Source organism: Sciurus carolinensis, chromosome 17, assembly GCF_902686445.1.
Source record: "Sciurus carolinensis chromosome 17, mSciCar1.2, whole genome shotgun sequence".
NCBI lineage: Eukaryota > Metazoa > Chordata > Mammalia > Rodentia > Sciuridae > Sciurus > Sciurus carolinensis.
Genome location: NC_062229.1, coordinates 40581391 through 40602653, shown reverse-complemented (window position 1 = coordinate 40602653; position 21263 = coordinate 40581391). Strand labels below are relative to the sequence as shown.

General features: G+C 39.4%; 1 protein-coding gene across 6 annotated transcripts in view; it reads right to left on the bottom strand.

The window, feature by feature from the left end:
* The window catches only part of Nek10 (NIMA related kinase 10), a 214848-nt gene that overhangs the window by 149304 nt on the left and 44281 nt on the right, over nucleotides 1–21263 (bottom strand). For all 6 annotated transcript variants that reach the window (XM_047531950.1, XM_047531952.1, XM_047531953.1 and 3 more), the window contains 12 exons: nucleotides 20807–20885; nucleotides 19398–19465; nucleotides 16150–16229; nucleotides 15473–15559; nucleotides 13296–13520; nucleotides 10136–10275; nucleotides 8089–8150; nucleotides 6465–6542; nucleotides 4233–4297; nucleotides 2435–2537; nucleotides 2208–2336; nucleotides 685–822 (listed from right to left, as the gene is read on the bottom strand). In XM_047531950.1, coding sequence (XP_047387906.1) covers nucleotides 685–822; nucleotides 2208–2336; nucleotides 2435–2537; nucleotides 4233–4297; nucleotides 6465–6542; nucleotides 8089–8150; nucleotides 10136–10275; nucleotides 13296–13520; nucleotides 15473–15559; nucleotides 16150–16229; nucleotides 19398–19465; nucleotides 20807–20885 — 1254 coding nt within the window. The remainder of the gene's footprint in view (nucleotides 1–684; nucleotides 823–2207; nucleotides 2337–2434; nucleotides 2538–4232; nucleotides 4298–6464; nucleotides 6543–8088; nucleotides 8151–10135; nucleotides 10276–13295; nucleotides 13521–15472; nucleotides 15560–16149; nucleotides 16230–19397; nucleotides 19466–20806; nucleotides 20886–21263) is intronic.

Sequence of the window (21263 nt, the reverse complement as noted above, 5' to 3'; positions counted from 1 at the left end):
AAGACCATATTTATGATATTCTTTATGTTCCAGAGCAGACACTACACAAATGAAACAGAGAGCAAAGAGCGGAGAAGCTGGTAACTCTCCATGGGAGTTACAAATGCGGTGTCTATAATGAATGTGCAAATAAGGAGAGTGAAAAAGAAACCCATGTGCTCTTGCATCACATGAAGAAATTGCATTTCTCTTCTGACTGGTTTATTCTTTCTTCCCAAACTTCCCTAACGATAGTTAATTGAGTTATTAAATTACATCAGATTATTCTGTTCATGCCAATCAGTAAATAACCCATCCTGAAAATTCACACTTTAGATTGAATAAGCAAAAGGGTTTGACTTGACAAAAACTTGACAGGAAACTCTTGGTCTTATTCCTATGTGTGCAACTAGGTCACCGAATTTCTACAATTGAATGAGCGGGAATGGCTGTGCGTACAACAGAGAGAGAATTTGTCTCCCATGTGACAGACTCTGTGCAAGAGGCCCAGCTGTTTTGCATCCTGATGTAAACTCCAGTGTTTCTACGGCTGGGTGTCAAGCAGCCTTAGGAGAAAGGCCGGTGACAACCTCACTGCGTCAGTGTCCATCATACCACAGAACCAGTTAAAAACAGCACAGGTAAGAACAGACCAAGAACTCTATTTCAATGATACTTTTCTTCAGAAACAAGAAAAACACTTACCTGCTCTTTAATTATTGTTAACTCAGAAACAATATTCTTTACACTGCTGTCTCGATCTTTTTTATCCTTTCCAAACGCAGGGTTATGTAAATTGACCTCTTTCATTGCTAGAAGATTTTGACCACTGCGTTTTCTAACCTAAAATAAGAGGGGAGAAAAAAATGGAGGGAGAGTTGAAAAGATAAGAAAGGCATCTCACGCCAGTCAGAATGGCAGCTATCAAGAATACGAACAAGGACTGGGGTTGTGGCTCAGTGGTAAAGCGCTTGCCTAGCACATGTGAGGCACCGGGTTCGATCCTCAGCACCCACATAAAAATTAATAAAATAAAGGAATTGTGTCCATCTACAACTAAAGATATTTTTTTTTAAAAAAAGGGCTGGGGATGTGGCTCAGTGTTAAGCACCCCTGAGTTCAATCCCTGGTGCCAGAAAAAAATAATGATAATAAAACAAAATAATAAATGCTGGAGAGGATTTAGAGGAAAAGGAACACTTTTACACTGTTGGTGGAACTGTAAATTAGTACAACCATAATGGAAATCAGTAAGTAGATTCCTCAAAGGACCAGGCATGGAAACACCATATGACTCAGCTGTACCACTCCTTGGCATTTATTCAGAAGAATTAAAGCCATCATACTACAGTGATATATGCATCCCCATGTTGACAGCAGCACAATTCCAAACTAGGGAACCAGTCTAGGTGTCCATCAACAGATGAACAGATAAGAAAATGTGGTATCTGTACACAATGGAGTTGTATTCAGCCATAAAGAAGAATAAATTGTCATTTGCAGGAAAATGGATGGAACTTGAGAACATTAAGATTAGCAAAATAAGCTAAACTCAGAAAATTAAGGGTCATATGTTTCCTCTATATGTGGAAGGTGGAGATGACAAAGGAAAAGAAAAGGGGGAGGGGACCTCGTGAAAGTCGAAGGGAGACCAGTAAGGAAAGGGATGGGGTGGGGGAATACTGGGGAATGATATTGGTCAAGTTGTATCGTTATATCATACCCTTATGATGGACAATTATAGTGCATCAATATAAAATATGCAAGGAGGAAATAAAAGGTAAGAAAGGGATAGATTAACAGAGTCACATGGTTATTCAAGTCACCTAAATAAATAATAGAGTGTTTAAAACTCTAGATGTATTTACACTAAGCTCAGCCCCCAAAATTGGTATACTCTGGGTCAGTCTCAAGATTCAGTAGGATTTTACTGTATAAATACAGAAGCAATGGTATGAATTTAGAGAATGTGTCATGTACTGGGACAAGCCATTTTGACAATTTTTTGTAAGGTTAATGAAGTCTTTTAAAGAGTCAGTGGCCAATTACTAGAGTTGAGAGGTAAGATGTCAGCATAGCTATAACAAAAATAATCATCCTAATTTTATGTGTCTTTTTTCACTGTCTTTCAGTGACAAGGACTCCAACTAAGTAGGGCATGAGGTGCAAGTGTAATGTCTGGTTTGATCAGGAATATCAGAAATGCCATTCCCCAAGGGCAAAGTCACCTTGTACACACAGCCAAAAGCCCCACTTCCAAGATGATCCAAGATCGCATAGTTGCCTATGTATTTCGAAGGAGCTTTGTTCTGATTAATGCTCTCAATATTTTCAGCTACTTGCTTCAATTCATCCTCCTAACCAAAAAAAAAGATAAAAAGGAAATGGGTTGCTGTGATGAACACTATCCTGACCACATAATAGCCTGCCAAAATATTTAAAAGTCAGGACTTACCACTAATAAGTTCAACTTAGATACCAACTCTTCGTAAGCACTGATGTCACGAACATAATGTCCTATGTCAATGAACATCTCAAACAAGTCGGTGGGGAAAAGTCTATAGGGAAAAACACACAGGTAAGCTTAATGGAGAACGGGGAAACGGTTGGTCATTCCTTCCTTTTTGGATAAGCTCATTCACAGATGAACCACTTGAAACACACATAACTTCCTTAGGTTGTCAACAAAGTCGGGGGAATAACACTCTGACTTAACTAGCAAAATTACACTATAAGTTGTATTCTTCAAAGATTAAGAGGAAACACAGAAGAAGATAGATTTAGAGATCTACTGTACAATACCGTGGGTATAGCTAACCATCCGGTACTACACACTTAACATTGGGTTAAGGGGGGAGATGTCACATTATACAAAAAAAAAAAAAATACAGATAATACAAAGACCTGTTTCTGTAATATTTGGGAGAACATAGATATTGAACACATACTAGAAAGTAATATTTATTGGGTGTTTATTGAGTGCTTAGCACTTTCATAAATGCCATTTGATTCAGCCCTCATATTAACTCTAGGAGGTAAACATGAGTTTAATTTTTTTTTCTTTTTTTTTTTTTTGTAAACAAATGGGATACATGTTTTTTCTCTGTCTGTACATGGCGTAAAGGCATACCATTTGTGTAATCATAAATTTACATAGGGTAATGTTGTTTGATTCATTCTGCCATTTTTTCCCTTCCCCCCTCCCCTCCCACCCCTCCCCTCCATCTATACAGTCCTTCCTTCCTCCATTCCTGTCCCCCTCCCTAAACCCAACTCCAACCCCAACACTAACCCTTCCCACCCCCCATTATGTGTCATCATTCACTTATTAGCGATATCATTCTTCCTTTGGTTTTTTGAGATTGGCTTATCTCACTTAGCATGATATTCTCCAGAGTTTAATTTTTTTTAAGTATTATGAAAAAAAAAAATACCAGTAAACAAAGCACATGGAGGAAATTATACATGGTTTCCAAAGCACTGGTTTCAAGGGCTTCTACAAATGTTTTTAAGTTCACTAATAGGGAGGGTTTATTGGAAAGGTTATAATGAATAACTCATTTTACTTCCTTTTCCTCTAAATTCAAATATCATAGGGAAATAGAGGAGCAACATTAAATGCTCCATGATTTCTGAACTACATTAATTCATGTTTTTCCTTATCAACAAAACTCTAGTGAGAACGTGGGTCCCCGATTTTGGCCAATCCTTCCAATTAAATGGTACTTGGACTACACATGCATGGCACTGGTGTTTGCCTCCTAAGACGGGGGCTTTCCGTGACATCAGCACAGTCTCCTGGGCCCTGGACTTCCAGCCCCCTCCCCTCCAAATGATCTCCTACACGATTGAGGATACTGAGACAAATGCTTGGTTCTTCTGTTGATGGAAGGGAAATGATCAGACTAACTTGGGAAAGGACAAGAGCAAGTACATGTTCTTTATGCCATCTGTTTAGGATGTTAATATCTTTAATTTTAAAAAGCCTAAAACCATGATAGTCACGTTGTGATTAGGAGGCGTGGCGATGAGGTGGCGGTGCGCGGTGTTTCACCGCCCTGTGGTGGGTGGTCAGCGTGGAGACACCCCTGCAGCCGCTCGGGCCTATCTGTGGAGGCTAGGAGATCTGAAGGCACGCGCTGGTGCAGGGTTCCATTCTCCTCTTCCTGCTGCATGGAATCAGGCGTGTGAAAGCGCTCCTGTTTAACAGTCTCTTAAACCCGCTGATGGCTCACACGTCTCCCAGCTCATACCTTTTAAAGAGTGGTCTGTTTCTTTCCATACTGAAGAGAAACCTCAAGGCTCTGAAAGCATAACACTGGGAGCAGGGAGAAAAGGAAATGCAATTCTTAAAGGGCCTTAGGACGAATCAAAACATTCTCAGGGCAGAACTATCGAGAAAGAGACTTGACAGAGGTGCCCAAGTGAGGGGCCCACGCTCATGACTGAAAACAAACCACCCACACCTGGGGCCGTTCTCTGGTTTAAAGAGTGTCGATGTTGCACTACGCTAGGGATCCTGGTCTTGTTTTACGCAGAGCCTGCCATTAATTCCTTTCTAGAAAGTACGAACTGAGCAGAGACAAGAAATACAGTTCCTATGCTGAGAAAACCAAACATCCAGAGATTTCCAGGAGCGCGAGGTTTATTTTGTTTCTAGCCTGCTATGAAAGCCTCAATATTTATATGGTTTCTGTGAGAAAATAAACACTAGAAATGATGACATATAAAAATAGCTGCAGGCACCCTGGACTCAGACTTGACAAATTGGTCTCTTGAGTAAAGAGTCTTAAGCGTTCCCCAAATAGAACAATCTGCAGCAACTCCCTAGAACACTCAGAAAGAGGCCTGCGAGGGTTTAACTAAGAAAAATAAACATCGGCCATTTTGCAGGGCTGAGGGAAAAAAAGAGAGAGCCTCCAGCCTGTGGTGCACCTGTGGGACAGGCCACCGCTGGAGTGACCGGGGCTGCCCAATCGGGCCTGGGATGGCTGCATAAAATTAGAGATCTGAATAGACAGGGGCACAAATGAAACTGCACAGAGGGGCCAGCTGGACAGCAAAAATGACATGAAGGGCCCAGGCAGAGGGTTGTAGGGACTTAAGAAAGTGGAGAAACGCGTGCTCCTGGAAACCAGCTCCAAAACTGGAATTTCTAAAACCCCTCTTCTGGCTCAACAGCATGCACCTGCAGAATGGATTTGATGGTGTCTATTTTTCAGGACAGTGTCATTATGTTTGCAGTTAAAGAAATCAAGTCCCTACATCTGTGAGTTCTCGCTGGCAGCTCTCCATTAAACCCCCCCATGCCAGCACACAGATGTCACCAGGGTCTCTGCTGGGTTGGGCCATCATTCTAGACAAGATGGTTGGGAGCGGTTTCATTTTTAATATTTTAACTGACACATATAACCATGAAAATTGTATATTTCAGTGGGGTACCATGTGACCTGGCAATAGGTGTATACATTGCAGATGTTTAAATCGGTTAAACAGTATCTCCTCAAACATGTATCATTGTTTGTTTTTCTTTTCTTTTTTATTTATTTACTTATTTATTTTATCATAATAGGGATCAGAGCCAGGGCACTTTTCCACTGAGCTACAGCCCCAGTCTTTTTTATTTTTATTTTGGAACAAGGTCTCATTAAGTTGATTAGGGCCTCACTAAGTTGCTGAGGCTGACCTTAAACTTGGGATCCTCCTGCGTCGGCCTCCTGAGGTGCTGGTATGACAAGCATATGCCACCATGCCCGACCTTCCTTTTATAAATGACTTGAAAAAAATATGAGCTATAACTCTTGCAAAGGCTAACCTTAAATCTGATTTATGTCATTCCAGGGTCAATCAGGGAACTGCCTCCAGAAGCCCACTCTTCAGAAAAGCACATAGGACCCTGCACAAATGCGCCCCATTCTCACCATTGAGTCCTCGACTCCGGGGGCATTCTGCCCCCCAGCAGCCCACACTCCCCCAAGCTCTAGGGCTTCCCCCGCTTTGCTTATGCTGTCCCCTCTGCCTGCAATGCCCTTCCATGCAGAAGCAGATGCCATTGAAGCCCCACCCAGGATGTATTTCTTATCTGCTTGGAGAGCCCTTCTCAACCATCACAATCCCTTTTACGGGCTTTCCTTCTTAAAGGTGAGATGTTAGTGACTGAGGTCCATTTTTAAAGTAGACAAATAATTTTCCTCTGTTGCTGTGTTCTGATATATAAGCAATGAATTTTTTAAAACTAGAACTTACTCATTAGCAAAGAAACACTTAAATAAATCTTCTGGTTCTCCCACACAGAGAAACCACTGCTAAGCCTTTTACATTGCTCTAATATCACTGGTGTCAATGCCAGCCTTAGTCACCACATATTTTTCCTCATAGTTCAGGGGCTAGCACTAACTTTAAAAGCCCTAAAAATCATAGGTTATTTCATTAAAGTTTCCCCCAGATTCAATAATGATGTTAAAAACACTAGATATGTTCCTTACCTGTAACAGATTAGATTTTGCTGCATTTTTTTGCTTATTTGGTAAAATTAATTTTGCTATTATATAAACACCATTCTCCTGCAAATATAAAAAGGCCATGTTATCAGTGATCACTGTCAATGCCATAAAGATACAAAGCTGAAAGAAGCAATTTCTCTTAAAGAAACAGTAAAACTTAATATTAAAAAAGAAATGTTAGTTATAATTTCAGTAAATATCAGAGGACAATACTAAAAATGTCAATGTAAATGTACTTTTAAACACAAAAGACTACAAACACAATCTTAAATGTTTAACTGTCTGTTGAGGGTCAAGATTATGGGTTATAATATGTATAAATTTCAAGTGATTTACATATTTTTAAAACAAAGAATGGGGGGTTTAAAAGGGACAGAAAAAATGGATCCAACCATCTTTACACCCTGAATTTTAAATACCTAATTATGAACTATGATTTCTCCCTTTATAGTTTTGATAAGAAAAGAATATGTATAGATGAAAAAAATATTTTTAAAGGAAGAGAAGAAAGTCGAGAAACAAGAATAACAGATTTTTACAAAGAAAACAAAACTTATCTGTGAAAACACAGTTGATCTTTCTAGATTTAGTTTAATACAAACACATGTGAAGAAATGAACAAAAAGTATTCACCTATTGCTACTTTTCTATTATTCACTAAATACACAATTTGATGATGTGTACTAAGAGTGGACATTTATAACTGTGGAGAGCCTTACCTGCCTCACTAGCCTTTATAGCTAGTCTCTGAGTTCTTCTATAATGTCCCTCTTTTATACAGGAGAAAACCCAAAACTTGAGTGATGTCATTTTTTCCAGGAGCCAAGCCAGCAAGTAAAGATGCCAGGAACTGAACCCCAACCCAGCCAACTCCAAACACCCTGCTCCGCCAACCTCCCTGGATTCACTGAGCTTCTCTTGGGAACTTTAATCTGACCCCTTAGTGACTTTTTATATTTTGGAGTTGAAGTCGGATATGTTGGTATCGACCTCCCCCATCCCAACAATGTTTCCTCTATAAAATTCAAGGAGAAGGAGGTGACCTTCAAAATAGAAACCACATCAAGGTTGAACACATAGGTGAGTGTATTTATATATATATATATATATATATATATATATTTGCTTATTGACTTATTGACACACACATATAACTGTATGGATTAATTAATGTATTATGCTTTGTGAAATCAGTTTACTGACAATAAATACTGTTTGGTGTGTCTCAATCACCTCTAACTGAATAACCTGATATATTCTTACTTAAAACAGGTGTTCTCCTTAACTCAGAGTATCCTGTCCTTTTTTGAGTTATTCAAAATAACTCAAAAAAATTAAAATAAAAATAAAATAGGGGGAAATGAAAAGGACAATACCTAACATAGGAAGAAACGACATCAACTAACCACATGGTGGTCCTTTTGAGTTAAACTGAGTTAAAGGAGGAAGAACAGAAATACAAAATAGAATTGTACATGGTAAATAAGAAATGTTAAAGCATTCAAAACCACATAACAGGGTCCGAAAACCTATGTTCCAGGGTACAAACTGCAGCAGAAGGTGGCCTGATGTGACATGGGTGACACCTGGGAAGCAGTGTTCTCACCTGGACCACCTGGTGGGCATTGGTGTCATTGAGTGCCAGCTCAGTGAGGGCAGCACAGCAGGCTGGAATGAGAGCAAGCAGACCAGAGTGCACGTCATCATGATGAACACACAGGTCATCAGTACCCTGACTTTGCAGGGGCTCTGTTGGCCAAGTCACTCTTCAAGAAACACTAATTCTCCTTCTGGCACAGCTCTGGAAGAAGGACGTCTACCCAATGGCTTCTAATTCTCCCCTCCTGTTATTTGTGTGTACCTACGTGCCACAGCAGCCTTTTACTGAACACCTACTATATACAAGAAGGCAGGGTTGCATCTGTCTGGTTTATTATGAGCCTAGCACTCACCATGTGCCCAGCCCCTTAACAGGTACTCCATAAATACATGTATGATAGATGACAAATGAATGCATGCTTTAAGATTGTCCACATTGATCCTTATACTCTGGATATGTACAATGATCACCGGTTTTATGGATGGGAAAACTGGTTGAGAGAGGTTAATATACTAGAATGCACATCCAGCAAATGAATGGGGCCAGGAGTCTGGTAACCATCAGTCAGATGTTAAACCTTACGTGCTGAGCAGTGTCCTTCCTGCCTCCTGCTGCACTGGTGGCATTCTGCACTGAGATACTTGCCCTCCCAGAGGTCTCCTGGACTTATTGATAATACCATTGTACTGGACTCTTGGTGTTGGTTCAGTACTGTGTTAAAGAGTCTCAAAAGACTCTCCATTTTACATGAGCTAAACTGAAGCCTGGGGGGTTGAGGAAATACCCAAGGCCACGTGGACATAAAAGCAGGCGAAGACTCAAACTCTACTCTTAATTGCTTGCTTTTGATTTTTATTGACTTTTTCCTTTTATATTTCAGCATAAAATAAGTTCTGTAAATTAAGTGTATGGCTTGATGAGCTCTGACATATCTGTATAACTTGCACTACCCAGATGAATACACAGCCTATTTCTAGCCCCTCAAAGCTCCCCTGTGCTCCTTCCTAGAGGTTAACCCTCCTATGATCCATACATAGATAACCACTCTTCTGACTTCTATCAGCACTGATCTCATTCACTCTTGAAAGACTTCTATAAATACCAGGAGCTATGAGATTCAGCTGGATTAGACTTCCAGGGGAGCCTTCAGACAGGAAACCCCCCCCACACACACACACACACACATACAGGAGCCCTTGTATTGAGGCAGGCCTTTTAGATTAAGCAGAAATGGCAAGTGGAAGGTGGACTCCTACTACCCGGTCTTCATATCCCTATAAGGAAACATCTCCATTCTCTGGAAGGAAATTGTAGGAAACAAAAAAAGTCTTTGGGCTCCTGCCCCATCACCCTCCTCTGCCCTCTGCCACGTGTGCTCTTAGCCTCTCTCTACCCTCCTGCTGAAACACATGGTGCCTCACTGCTCCCTTCCTGTGAGCAAGGTGCTATACCAGCTTGGCCAGCAACACTGACTTGAAGCCCACTTGTCCCAAAGGTCAGGTGCCCCTGTGTAGGTCAGAGACACATGACCCCCCAAGATGTCCATGCACCGGTGTCCCTGCTTTTCATACAGGACAGCATCTTTCTCTGTCTTTCAGAGTTCATGATATGGAAGGAAGCACTCCCTTGCACTTGGTGAGATGGGTGTGTGCAGTGTAGATTCCCCCCTTAGGTAGGGCGTCTCGAGATCTAGAAAATTACAGGAAGTTTTGGTTCTGGCCAAAGATCAAGCTGCACTTTTTAATCCAACTTTGTAAGTAATGAAGCTAGTATTCTCTTTCTTTATCTTTAACTTCTATATTTTCTCCTCAGTGAGTTCAGAATGTGGAAGGGAGAGGAAAGTTTGTTTCATCATTACTCTGTAAGTCAGACACCAGTACCGAGAAGTTTCTGGCATCCTCCTGGATTTAACTTCACATGTCTATAAACTTATAAACCGTGTCCAGTGAACAGGATCACACTAATTCATAACAGAGAACAGGAATGGAGCATAACAAGTTATACAGTATCAAATAATATCAAATAATAAAGCATACGACTATAACATAGATACCTGCTTGAAGAGAGAAAGTATTTTCTTGTATTTCCCTAGGGCTCAAATCTTCAGACAAATGAAGCTGCTGAATTCTGCCTGCGGCATTTGCACTAGACAGGCTCCCGATGGAGGAACGATCAGAAACAAAATTTCTATCTCTGAAAAAGAAATGTTAATGCATAGAACATTGATCAATTTCCCTTCACAGTCAGCCCTTTTCTTGTCCTGTTTAAAAATATAGTCTCCCCCAGGTCATGAAGGTTTCTCCTGTGTTATCTTCATTCATTCACTTTCCAATCTGTAATAATTGAGTTTTGTGTACAGTGTGAGGTGAAGACAGACTGATTTCCTGCCTCCTCTCCTGCCTTTCCACCTGCTTCCTTTTTCCTTCTTCCCCACTCCCTCCCCTTCTCGCTGCTGAACTGACTCCATACTACCTGTTGAAAAGACTGTCCTTTCCCCAGGCTCCAAGTGGCTCTCTTGAACTCTCTATTCTGTTGCAGACAACTCACTTGACTACATCTTGGTCATAATTATTCTGAGTTTTCTTTTTCAATGAAATTTCAATCCTTTATTTTAAGAAAGTTCTCTTCTATTATATCTTTGAACTTTTTTTTCTCTATTTTACTCTCTACCTCAGGGACCTCAGTCATCCACATGTTGGAACCTCATCTTCTGAAGGCCATACCATTTTCTAATTGCTTTCATTCCTGTGTCTTTTTCCTCTGCATTACAAGTAACTTTTTCAAGCTTGGACTCCGTTGTACTACTCCCAGTTTTTTTTTTGGCACTTTATCAGTTCTGTGGCTGTTATTCAGCCCTCATTTTCTTTCCCATCTCGATAATTCCTTCCCTTTTTTCTTGTCCTATCACCTCTTCCTTAATCTCATTTCATAAATTCGTGTTCCACTTACTGTCTTTGATAAGGTAAACCATTTCACTTACTGTTTTTAATAAGGTAAACCATTTGTTTTTCTATTTACTTAGTGTCCTGACTTCCACAACAGATTGCCTATCTTTTGTTAGCTTTGATCCCATTTGTTTTATATGATTAGTGCATTTTTTTCCCCTTATGTTAGCAGCTCTATCTGGACTTCCATGTGCCCACAAATAATGTGGATGGAGTCTCCTTGACTCCTTCCCATTCCATCTGGGTCCACTTGTGTCCTTCCTTCAGTGGGCATGGGGAACAGGTGGGGCTGTGTCAAGGGACAGACACACTTGGTGATCTTATTTGTTAACATAATTCTCTTAGAACTTAAATTTGGGATGGCTCCACCTGACTGAAATCACACCTCTGAGTCTAAGATTGCAGGTAAAGGGATTAACGGGTTTCCTGAAAACTGCTCTGATAATAAAACCTGTTCCTGCTCAGGCCCCACCACCTGGCAGCCTCCTCCCCTCCTACTAGCTCAGGCAGCCCAAGGGCAGGCGCAGCTCTGGAAGGATATTATTTATCCAGCTGGGGTAATAAATTCTCCCAGAGCACCAAGACGCATTAAATGTAGAATAAGAGTGAACGTATATCATCTGCCCAGGGAAGAGTTTTCTAACACTGCATCATCAGTACAGGCTGGAAAACGACTCTTTAGACATGAGAGAATTCTTTTCTATCAAGGATAGTTATGACCTGAGCAAATGAAGAAAATAGTGCCTTGCATTAGACTCAACTCTGTAAAAAAAAAGTAGGTTTTGTCTTTGAAGCAATATTTAATTACCATGGAATTTCATTTTATCATTAAGGAAATAGCTGCTCTCCAAGAGCAACCCACAACTGCTATAATTGGTGTGACTGACCAATAATAAATAAGAACATCAACCATCTCCATCTTATGAACCCCAACAAAAAAAAATTCTTTGACAATTGTTATTATTTAGACCAATTATAATTATTTAGAACTTATCATTACACTTTAAGGTAATTAAGGTTTTATGTGATACTCAAGAAAGAAGCAGACCGTCAACGGTTTATAATTTTTTTCCCTTTGTTTTGGTAATAACAGATATCATTAACAAAACTACTGTTTGCATCTCTGAAGTCTGCCTCTATGCTTTGGGAAGTTCCCTCAGAAAAAAAGAAGTTGGTAACATAAAGTTCTGCAGTGTCCCTCAAGGAACGACATGTCCAAAGTCTTAATACATTAATCTGACAATATCTAGTTAGATTAAAATTAACAAGTCATTCTGCTTTGGTTGGAATGGGCTCTATTTACTTGCTGCACATCCTAACCATGATCCCTTCCCAAGTAGACACACTTATTTTTCACTTTAACTCAGCATCCATGGGGCTGAATTATGCTTTATAATGAAATTTGTTAATAAAATTCCAGTGGTGGATGGTACTAAAGTATATTATTATTCAGTAGATCAATAAATTTAATTCATAAATTAGTTACATTGTATATATATCAAGAGAAGTGCAATTTAAAACTATTTTAGCAAACTATCCCTCCCGCATGTTCATGGTTCAGAATGTCACTACTATTTTTTTAAATTTATTTTGTTCTTCTGCAGTACTGAGGGTTGAGCCCAGGGCCTTACACATTCTAAACAAGCTCTCTACAGCTGAACTACACCCCAACCCTGGGATAATGATAATCTACCTTAGACAATGACAAAGAGGAGCAGAGAGAGAAGCAGAGCAACTGGACCAGGGTCCGTAATTTGATTAATAACATTTTGAGCAGTGCCATTTTTTCTTATTTTAAACTATGCATAAGTTCCTTTGATACTGGCTTTGCTTTCTCTTTAAAAGAAAGATGATTTATATATATGCACGCATAAACATTTTAATAAAATATTAGTAATTTCTGTATTGGTTGGCACTATAAAGTGCTTATACTAATTCAAGAAAAGGTTGGCAAGACTAATGTTTTCCTTAGATTATTAGATTTCCATCCAACCTACACCTGCAGGCTGACGCACTTCTGGTTGCACGCCGCGGGCTGCTGATGGGAAGATAAATAACACGGTGGCTCCCGAGGAACTGAAAAGGTGAGTGTCCTGACACTGATTCAGGGCATGCTTGTGACAACTGTAAGTGACTCTGATAACAAGAATGACCGGAGACACTCCAGAGCAGGAGGGAGTGAGGTGAGCCCATGCCCAACAGTCACCTTGTCACAGGGTCTGCAAGACTTCAACCATTAGGACAAAAGAAACCAAGGCCCACGCTCACCCTCGTAAAATATGAAGGAGCTGCTTAATGCCTCCCCAGATGCGAATTTCCACACTGGTCTCGGGGTCTTCGCAGACCTGGACCAGAATCCAGACCACGCTCCAGAGCAGCTTCAGGTGATCAGAGTGGAGCAGACTGAGGAGGACGGGGATCCCCTCGTAGAGCTTCACCTGCTCCTTCACCTGGGGTTCAGCACAAAGGAGGCGTAGCAGCTCTGCAGTCAGTCTGAAAAGGGGATGAAGAAGGGGGAATCACAGCAGCACAAGTTAAAAGCTACATTACGTGAGAGCCATCACCACCACATAGAATATACTCTTACTTTTTGTTCTTTTCTTGGTACCAGGGATTGAACCCAGAGCCCAGAAGTGCTTAACCACTAAACCACATCCCACTTCTTTTTTATTTTACATTTTGAGACAGGGTCTTGCTAAGTTGCTTAGGGCCTCTCTGAGTTGCTGAGGCTGGCCTTGAACTTGTGAATCTCCTGCCTCAGCCTCCTTAGCTGCTGGGATTACAGACATGCACCACCACATAGGGCTAAGTCACAGCTCAACACCCATTTTGACCAGACCAAAGCCAAGTATTTTCTAGCCATGCAATGTCTGTTACAACTACTCAGCTATCAGAGCAGCCAGAGACAATACATAAAAGTGAATGGGCATGCCTGTGGTACACTAAATCTTTATTTACAAAAGCAAGCAGCCTGCAGTCCGAGTTTCTGACCACTCTTCTAATTATCCTCATTGGTCTGGATATCCATCTTTACCAGAGGTAGGTAGTAAGTACAAACAATGTAACCTGTATTGTGCTAAAGGTAAACAAAATAGATAAAATCTTATTCTATCCCAGGGACTCAGGAGCCTAAGATAGGAGGATATCAAGTCTGAGGCCAGCCTCAGCAATTTAGCAAGACCCTATGCAACTTAGCAAGACTGTGTCTCAAAATAAAAGTAAAAGGGACTGGGGATGTAGTTCAGTATTAAAGTACTCCCTGTGTCTAATCCCAGGAGTAATGAATACACACACATATATATATATACATATAGCCTTAATTCTAGTCCTTAGAAACTCACTATGTGGTTATAAAAATAAGACATTCTAAGGAAATGTTAAAAACTCAACAGCGCAGATAAATTAGGTAAAAAGTCCTCTGTGATTATCTGGAGAATAAAATAAACAAGTAATCTTTCAAAAAATTAATGTGATCACACTTAAAAATCTTTCTGGAAGTCCCTATGATGTTCATGCCAAAATCCACATCTTTATTCAGCACACAATGCCCATCATGACCTCAATAAACATGTCATGTTGCCTCATCGATGAAATATGGAAAGTAACAGGATTATTGTGAGGATCAAATGAGCTGACACACAAAAGTGCCCAGGGAACAGCCTGGCGTATAGAAAGCTCTGATCAAAAACCAGCTGCATTTTTTACTTATTATTAACTGTTTGTTCAAATTTTCTGGCACTTTCCTTCCTTTGCTCCAACTCATGAGTCCAATTTCATGTCTCCATGTTGGAGCACAATCTATTTTCATTTGTTCTCTCCCTCTGCCTAGGTATCTCCTGTTTCCTCCCGACAACCTGGCATGGACCCCCAATCTCACTGGGATGTCTCTACTCTAGCAGTTGAATTATGATTAATTCAACTAAATACAAATAATGTAGATTGCAACTGTTTAAACACAGACTTACCTGCTATCTGGATAGAGAAATCCTTTAGCTCACGTGAAAATGAATTCCTTTTATTCAAGACTGAGTTATAACAAGTGATCCCAAAACAAGTCAGTTGGTATCTCAATTGACTTTATTTGCCTTAAGCAAAATGAATTTTAGCAATCTAATCATTTATTCTACACACAATCTAAAATTACTAAAAGTAGAGTCATCTTAGAATTTCTTTAAAAAAGTATGTAAATAAATATAAGAAACTAGAGTATTAAACATATAATCATAAGACCATGTAATTATAGTCTATGCCCAGATCTAGAAGTAATGCGAGATTAAAGATAAATCAACCTAACTGCACTAGTTTCTTTTGTGTAAGCTTAAACAGAAAGCAACAGCCAAGTTGTCTCAGGATACTCAGTTAAAATGCACCTATGATGACATAATAATCACAAGCATTTGCATCAAATATAAAAGATTAATTTTTCCAACTATTAGCAACCCTACCTTTTGGAAAGCAAGTCATATTCATGTAAAATCATCAATAGGTTCTCGACAATGTTGAGTTCACTTATCTTCTCCCTACATTCTGAACTATAAATATAAAAATATTAGTAACTATTTAAAACAAATTTTACTGCATTCACTGATCTAATAGCCTAGCTCTCATATTATCTTAGAGAGTAGAGAAAAAGAGAAATGACATGTTGTTCAAAAAAAGGCAATGATCTACTTACTAGCCTAAAAGTGTATTTAAAGCTCTTTTATTTAAACCAATGACATTGATAGGAGGACAGGTGTTCTTAAAAAAATTTAAGGTCAAGAAGTTTGAAAATACACCTTATGTTAAAAATGAATGAATACACAGGTAAGAATAAAGAAAGAAGGTCAGGGAGATTCAACTGGCAAAGAAATATGGTAATTTTGAGAGTAAAGTAATTGAAGGTTGAATGAAAAGACATGGCAGGTAGGTCAGGAAGAAATGGAAAGATTTAAAAAGTGATTTGCCTTTTCAACTTAAATTTTAAAATGATGCTTTCCATCCTCTTCAACATATAAATGTTTCATGATTATTTTTCACAAATTGTAACTAAGCAGGTGACAAAGCAACTGATCCATTCTGCATGGCTCTCACCTAACTTGCTACAACAGCAGAACTGGGAAGGATATTAGAATATACTTACCTTTCTGCTAAGCTTGCCAGGGCCAGAAGGGCACCCAGCAAGACATTAGTGTCCCGGGCACCGAGTAAATTTACTAAAGTCTGAAAAATGAAAATAAATAAATAAATAAATAAATAAGGTTTAGTGGTTTAACTACAGAAGTACTACAAGCTCTTGAACACTATAATAATTCCTCCTAAAGACTGTAGAGGCTTACACTTTTTTTGGTGTTTATTTTTTGCTCAGTTTTTTAAAATGTGCATAAAAATTAAGCAAAATTGTACATATAGTTATTTAAAGTATATTTATATTTTCATTATAGTTGGACACAATACCTTTATTTTATTTATTTTTATGTAGTGCTGAGGGTAGAACCCAGTGCCTCCCACATGCTGAGCCACAACCCCAGCCCCTTCATTTCCTTCTTAACCCACTAAAATTTTTCCATAAAATTGTCTTTATAAACAATTTTAATTAGTAGAATAAAATCACTTTTGTTATACTTTTACTTAGACAATAATGAAAAATGCTTTTCCCTAGCAAGCTATTCTTTTATTTTTAAAATTTTTAATTTTTGGAATCAGTATAGGCTGGGGAGATAGCTCAGCTGGTAGAGTGCTTGCCTTGCAAGCACAAGGCCCTGAGTTCGATTCCCAGTGCTGCAAAAAAAAAAAAAAAAAAAAAATGGAATCAATATAGAGGCTTAACCTTAAAAGGAGTTGTGCTAAACATTTAAAATATCCAGTTCTGGCCTGGCACAGTGGCGCATGCCAGTAATCCCAGCAACTCTGGAGGTTAAAGAGTAGGATCACAAGTTCAAAGCCAGCCTTAGCAACTTAGTAAGGCCCCTAAACAACTTAGCGAGACCCTGTCTCTAAATAAAATATAAAAATGGACTGGGAATGTGGCCCAGTGGGTTCAATCCCCAGTCCCAAAAAGCAAAACAAGACAAATAAATAAAAAGTGTTGGGGATATAGCTCAGTGGTTAAGTACCCCTGGGTTCAACCCCCAATACCAAAAAAAAAAAAAAAAGTCCAGTTCAGGTGTTCATTTCCTTACCTGGAACTCTTTGAGAGTAGCTCCTTGTAACAAATTCCTTGCACAGACAATACATGGGACCAAGTTATGTGACTAGATGGTTCTCATGATTCCCTCTGTTTTCATGTGCCCAAGCATATTGCTGAGCACCAGTGCCCCCTCCCCTGGGTGTTGAGAGGGTGATGGAGGATGGGACAGCAGTTACTAAGATCGGGGGTCTCTGATGCCCTCATGGCTGTGGCATGCTGGTGCCTGGGAATGTTTCTGTGCAAGGGCACAGGATGCCTAGCTACTGTAGCAATGCCCTGCATATGGAGGCTCTGTGCAAGAGCTCTATCAGCTCTGACCTTGATCTCAGGCACACGGCTCCCGGGAAGGAAAGAATTCTTATGCTAGACAACCACAATGTTTCACCAGCTCTGCTTCTCCAGTTCCTGCCTGCCTCATAGCAACTTTTAACAGGAGACTTTCTTGAGAGCTACACAAAGCTCCTAACATTGCACTTTGCAACTGTGGATTGCTACTGCAGAAAAGCTACACAGATGTCCTAGTTTCTGTAATGTTCCTGAACACAAAGAACAATACTTGCATAGTCTTTAACCTGATAATGAGGCACATATAAATAAAGGTTGCTGGAGTAATTCTTTAGACCTGCATCTCCATCTGATCCCAGCTTACTCTTCAAGATCTGTGTCTGTGAATCTTTATATTCCATTCCCCTTCACCCCTTGCTGGACCCGAGAGATTGGTTGTGCTGGCGGTGACACCTGGGAGAAGCGTGAGGCTAACAGCACACATTAGAATACTGGTTGCAACCAGTCACTGAGAAGTCATGCTAAGTCACTCGCTGTGCTCAGCACTTTTCTAATAATGGGACTATTTTTCAGCAGAATGTTGAAACCTACATTTTTTCCCAAACTGAACAAGAAGTGCCTACACTACTGAGGACCCCATTTGCTGTCAGATTTCTACCCCATGTTGAAATGGCATCGCTCACACTCTGGGCATCTTCCTAGGTAACATGGCTTAGCCGGAAGCCTCTGAACCCTGCCAGTTGCCTTCCCTCAATGCTCACTAATGCAGATTCTCCTATCTTCTTTCTACAATTTCAGAACTCAGAGTCCCCACCCCCCCCAAAAAAAAGTATGCCCACACATATATTCCAGATCAGAGCTGCAATTTGTGCAATGACTACGAGAATGGGTTTTGTTTTTGTTTTTTTTTTGGCTTCCATTATGCAGATTTCTCCCTTTATAATTTTTTTAATGAAGCTATTGTTATTTCTATGATCCCTTCCTCTTTTTCTTCTCTTATTTCTTCTTTTCTGTCTCTAACGTGTTTCCCAAAGTTCAATCCCAGAGATATCGTTTTCACAACTTTTGTCATTCCCACTTAATAATCTTAATACTAACTCAAAATTTCACTCAAATCCTAAGCAATATCAGTGACACAAATGGGTCCTGAAATCAAAAATATTGAACTGTATACCTGTATACCACCCAGAATCATCCCTAGACCCTAAGCAGCATGTGCTGACACATTTTGGCCAAGCTGAACAGGTTATTTTGCTACAAATATAAATTTAATTTGTTTTGATTCAACCTGCATTCATCTATCTTCACATGCATATCTATGTGATCCATGTACTTTTAATACAATACCATCTTAGGAAATTGTGTCACATGAAATTGTCTGCATTCAACCATTTTTGACCTACAGACCATGGTAACTTCATATGGTTCAAACTGATTGAAAAAAAAAAAAACCTATGTAACATATGGAATTTATTTATAAGTATGCATACATACATACATACATTTTATCATTTCATTTGCTTATTTTTGTTCAATTATTTATAGATACACACCAAGGGTCTGTTTATATATAGCCAGATTTTTTTCAAGTAACATTTAAATCAAGTAACAATTTTTTAAGCAACATTTAAATTAAGGCACAAATTTTGTTACTAAAAAGGTATTAAAAAAAAAGAAAAGAAAGACAGAATACTGGGAAATCTTCATTTAATGTGTCTACATTTACTCCTGAGACTGGTAAAGAACACAGAAGAGTTGGCAGAGAATCAGAGTTTCAGGCCAGGTTAGCAGGTTCGTAAATTATGAGTCATGAATTGTAAATGACATGAGGCTTGACCACAAAGACTCTGAACTTGGGCACGTGAACCGCTGTCACAAACAGAGCCAAAGCAGTAACTCTTTCAGCATCCACTTACCTTGTGGGCTCCGCTTGTGGTGACCCATTCTCTTTGGTCTTTGACAGCCGCAAGTTTTTGAAAAATATCTATAAAGGAAAGAAATAATTTTTCAAAAGCTAAGAGAGATCTGGAACTTAAAGAAGGTAGTACTCATAGAACTCAGGTCTGCAGTACCAAGGGCAAACTCAACACAGGTGCACAAAAGGAACAGGAGAAAAAAAGAAGGGAAGAGAGGCAGGATTCTTTTTTAACCCCGAGAAGTACCTGTCAAGCTCAACAGAGATTTATTTTATAATATTATTGTAAAAATGAAATATGGAAATTCTAAAAAGGACAATCCTCTTACTGCTTAAGATTGATCAAGTTCTTTAACATTATTACAAGTTCAAAGCAAGGCCTGTTCTTCAGAAATCTACTTAGATAGAGGTCAACTTAGGAAGAGGGGAGAGGAAGCCAGCAAGGTGATAAGGCTGGTGAGGTTCCTCAGCTGAGGGAAACAGCTGTCCTCAAAGAAACTTCCTGGTGCTTGGGGCTTGCCACAGACCCATCTCTCCCTGCACCTGCCAATCAGTGTGCTGTCTGCAAACAAGCATGAGAAAATGGGCCAGCATCCTCAACAGCAAGAAGCCTGCAGCCGGCCAAACCTGGATGGGAGGGAAGTGGAGCAGGGGACAGTTTCGGCAGAGAGAAGATTAAGTGACGAGTGAACACCTGATGCACAGACTAACATGTTCACATTACTGTCTTCAGACGAGGATTTTGTTTCTCTTTTTTATGTTCTGGATGTCCCAAACTCTATGAGGTAGGCATTATTGTTAACCAAATTTTATAGATTAAAAACTGAAATCTCTGACATTCTAAAAGAAATCAAAAAGGCATATATATATATATATATATATATATATATATATATAATGAATTTATAATTAATTTATTTTATTTTATTTTATTTTATTTTAGTACTGGGAATTGAACTCAGGGGCACTAGATCACTGAGCCACATCACCAGCCCTAGTTTGTATTTTATTGAGAGACAGGGTCTCACTGAGTTGCTTAGTGCCTCACTTTTGCTGAGGCTGGCTTTGAACTTGTGATCCTCCTACCTCAGCCTCCCAAGTTGCTGGGATTATAGGCGTGCGCCACCAAGCCTGGCAAAATGGCAAAAATATTTTGACCAAAATTTGTTTCTATGAAGTCTCTTACGTGAAATAAATTCTGCTTTCCAAAGTAAAAGTTGCAGCCTGAAAGTCTCGCCTCTGGGTATATTTTACCTCTGAATATAACAGTTGGCATGGACTTTTCAACACCCTAAGTGTGAGTGGAAACATTCATAAGAGCTCAAGGTATCTACTTCTTCTGCTGCAAACAGCACACTGCTTATAATAGCAAGTCCACAAAGTTGATATGTCCCTGACAACAACACTTACACGTCATGTTGACCAGCTTGTCCACACTGTGCTGCTCTTCTCCAAAGCCCAGGTACTCATTGGCAACCATCTCCATGTACTGAAGGAAAGAACCCACAGTGGGTGAAGGACAAGACATGCAATTCTTAAAATGAACTCTAGGTGGCACAACAAATTCACCAAATGCTATGGGGTACTCCACTCAAGGTCAAAAGGTGGTTGGGTTTCTAGATTCTTAATCTTTTCTTGCACGCTCTAAAGTTGAGAGAGGAACCATCTAAAGATTCTGAGAACTCTCCAAAGTTTAAAATGACTTGTAACTGAATAAGTACATGGTGTAATTTAGTATCCAAATTCAAGAAACATATAAGACACATAAGATATGAAACATAGAAATTTAATTCTTTGATGTACCTTTTAGTAGAATTTTTATAATACGTTCCATATATTTTATTAACTTTATATTTTATAATATCCT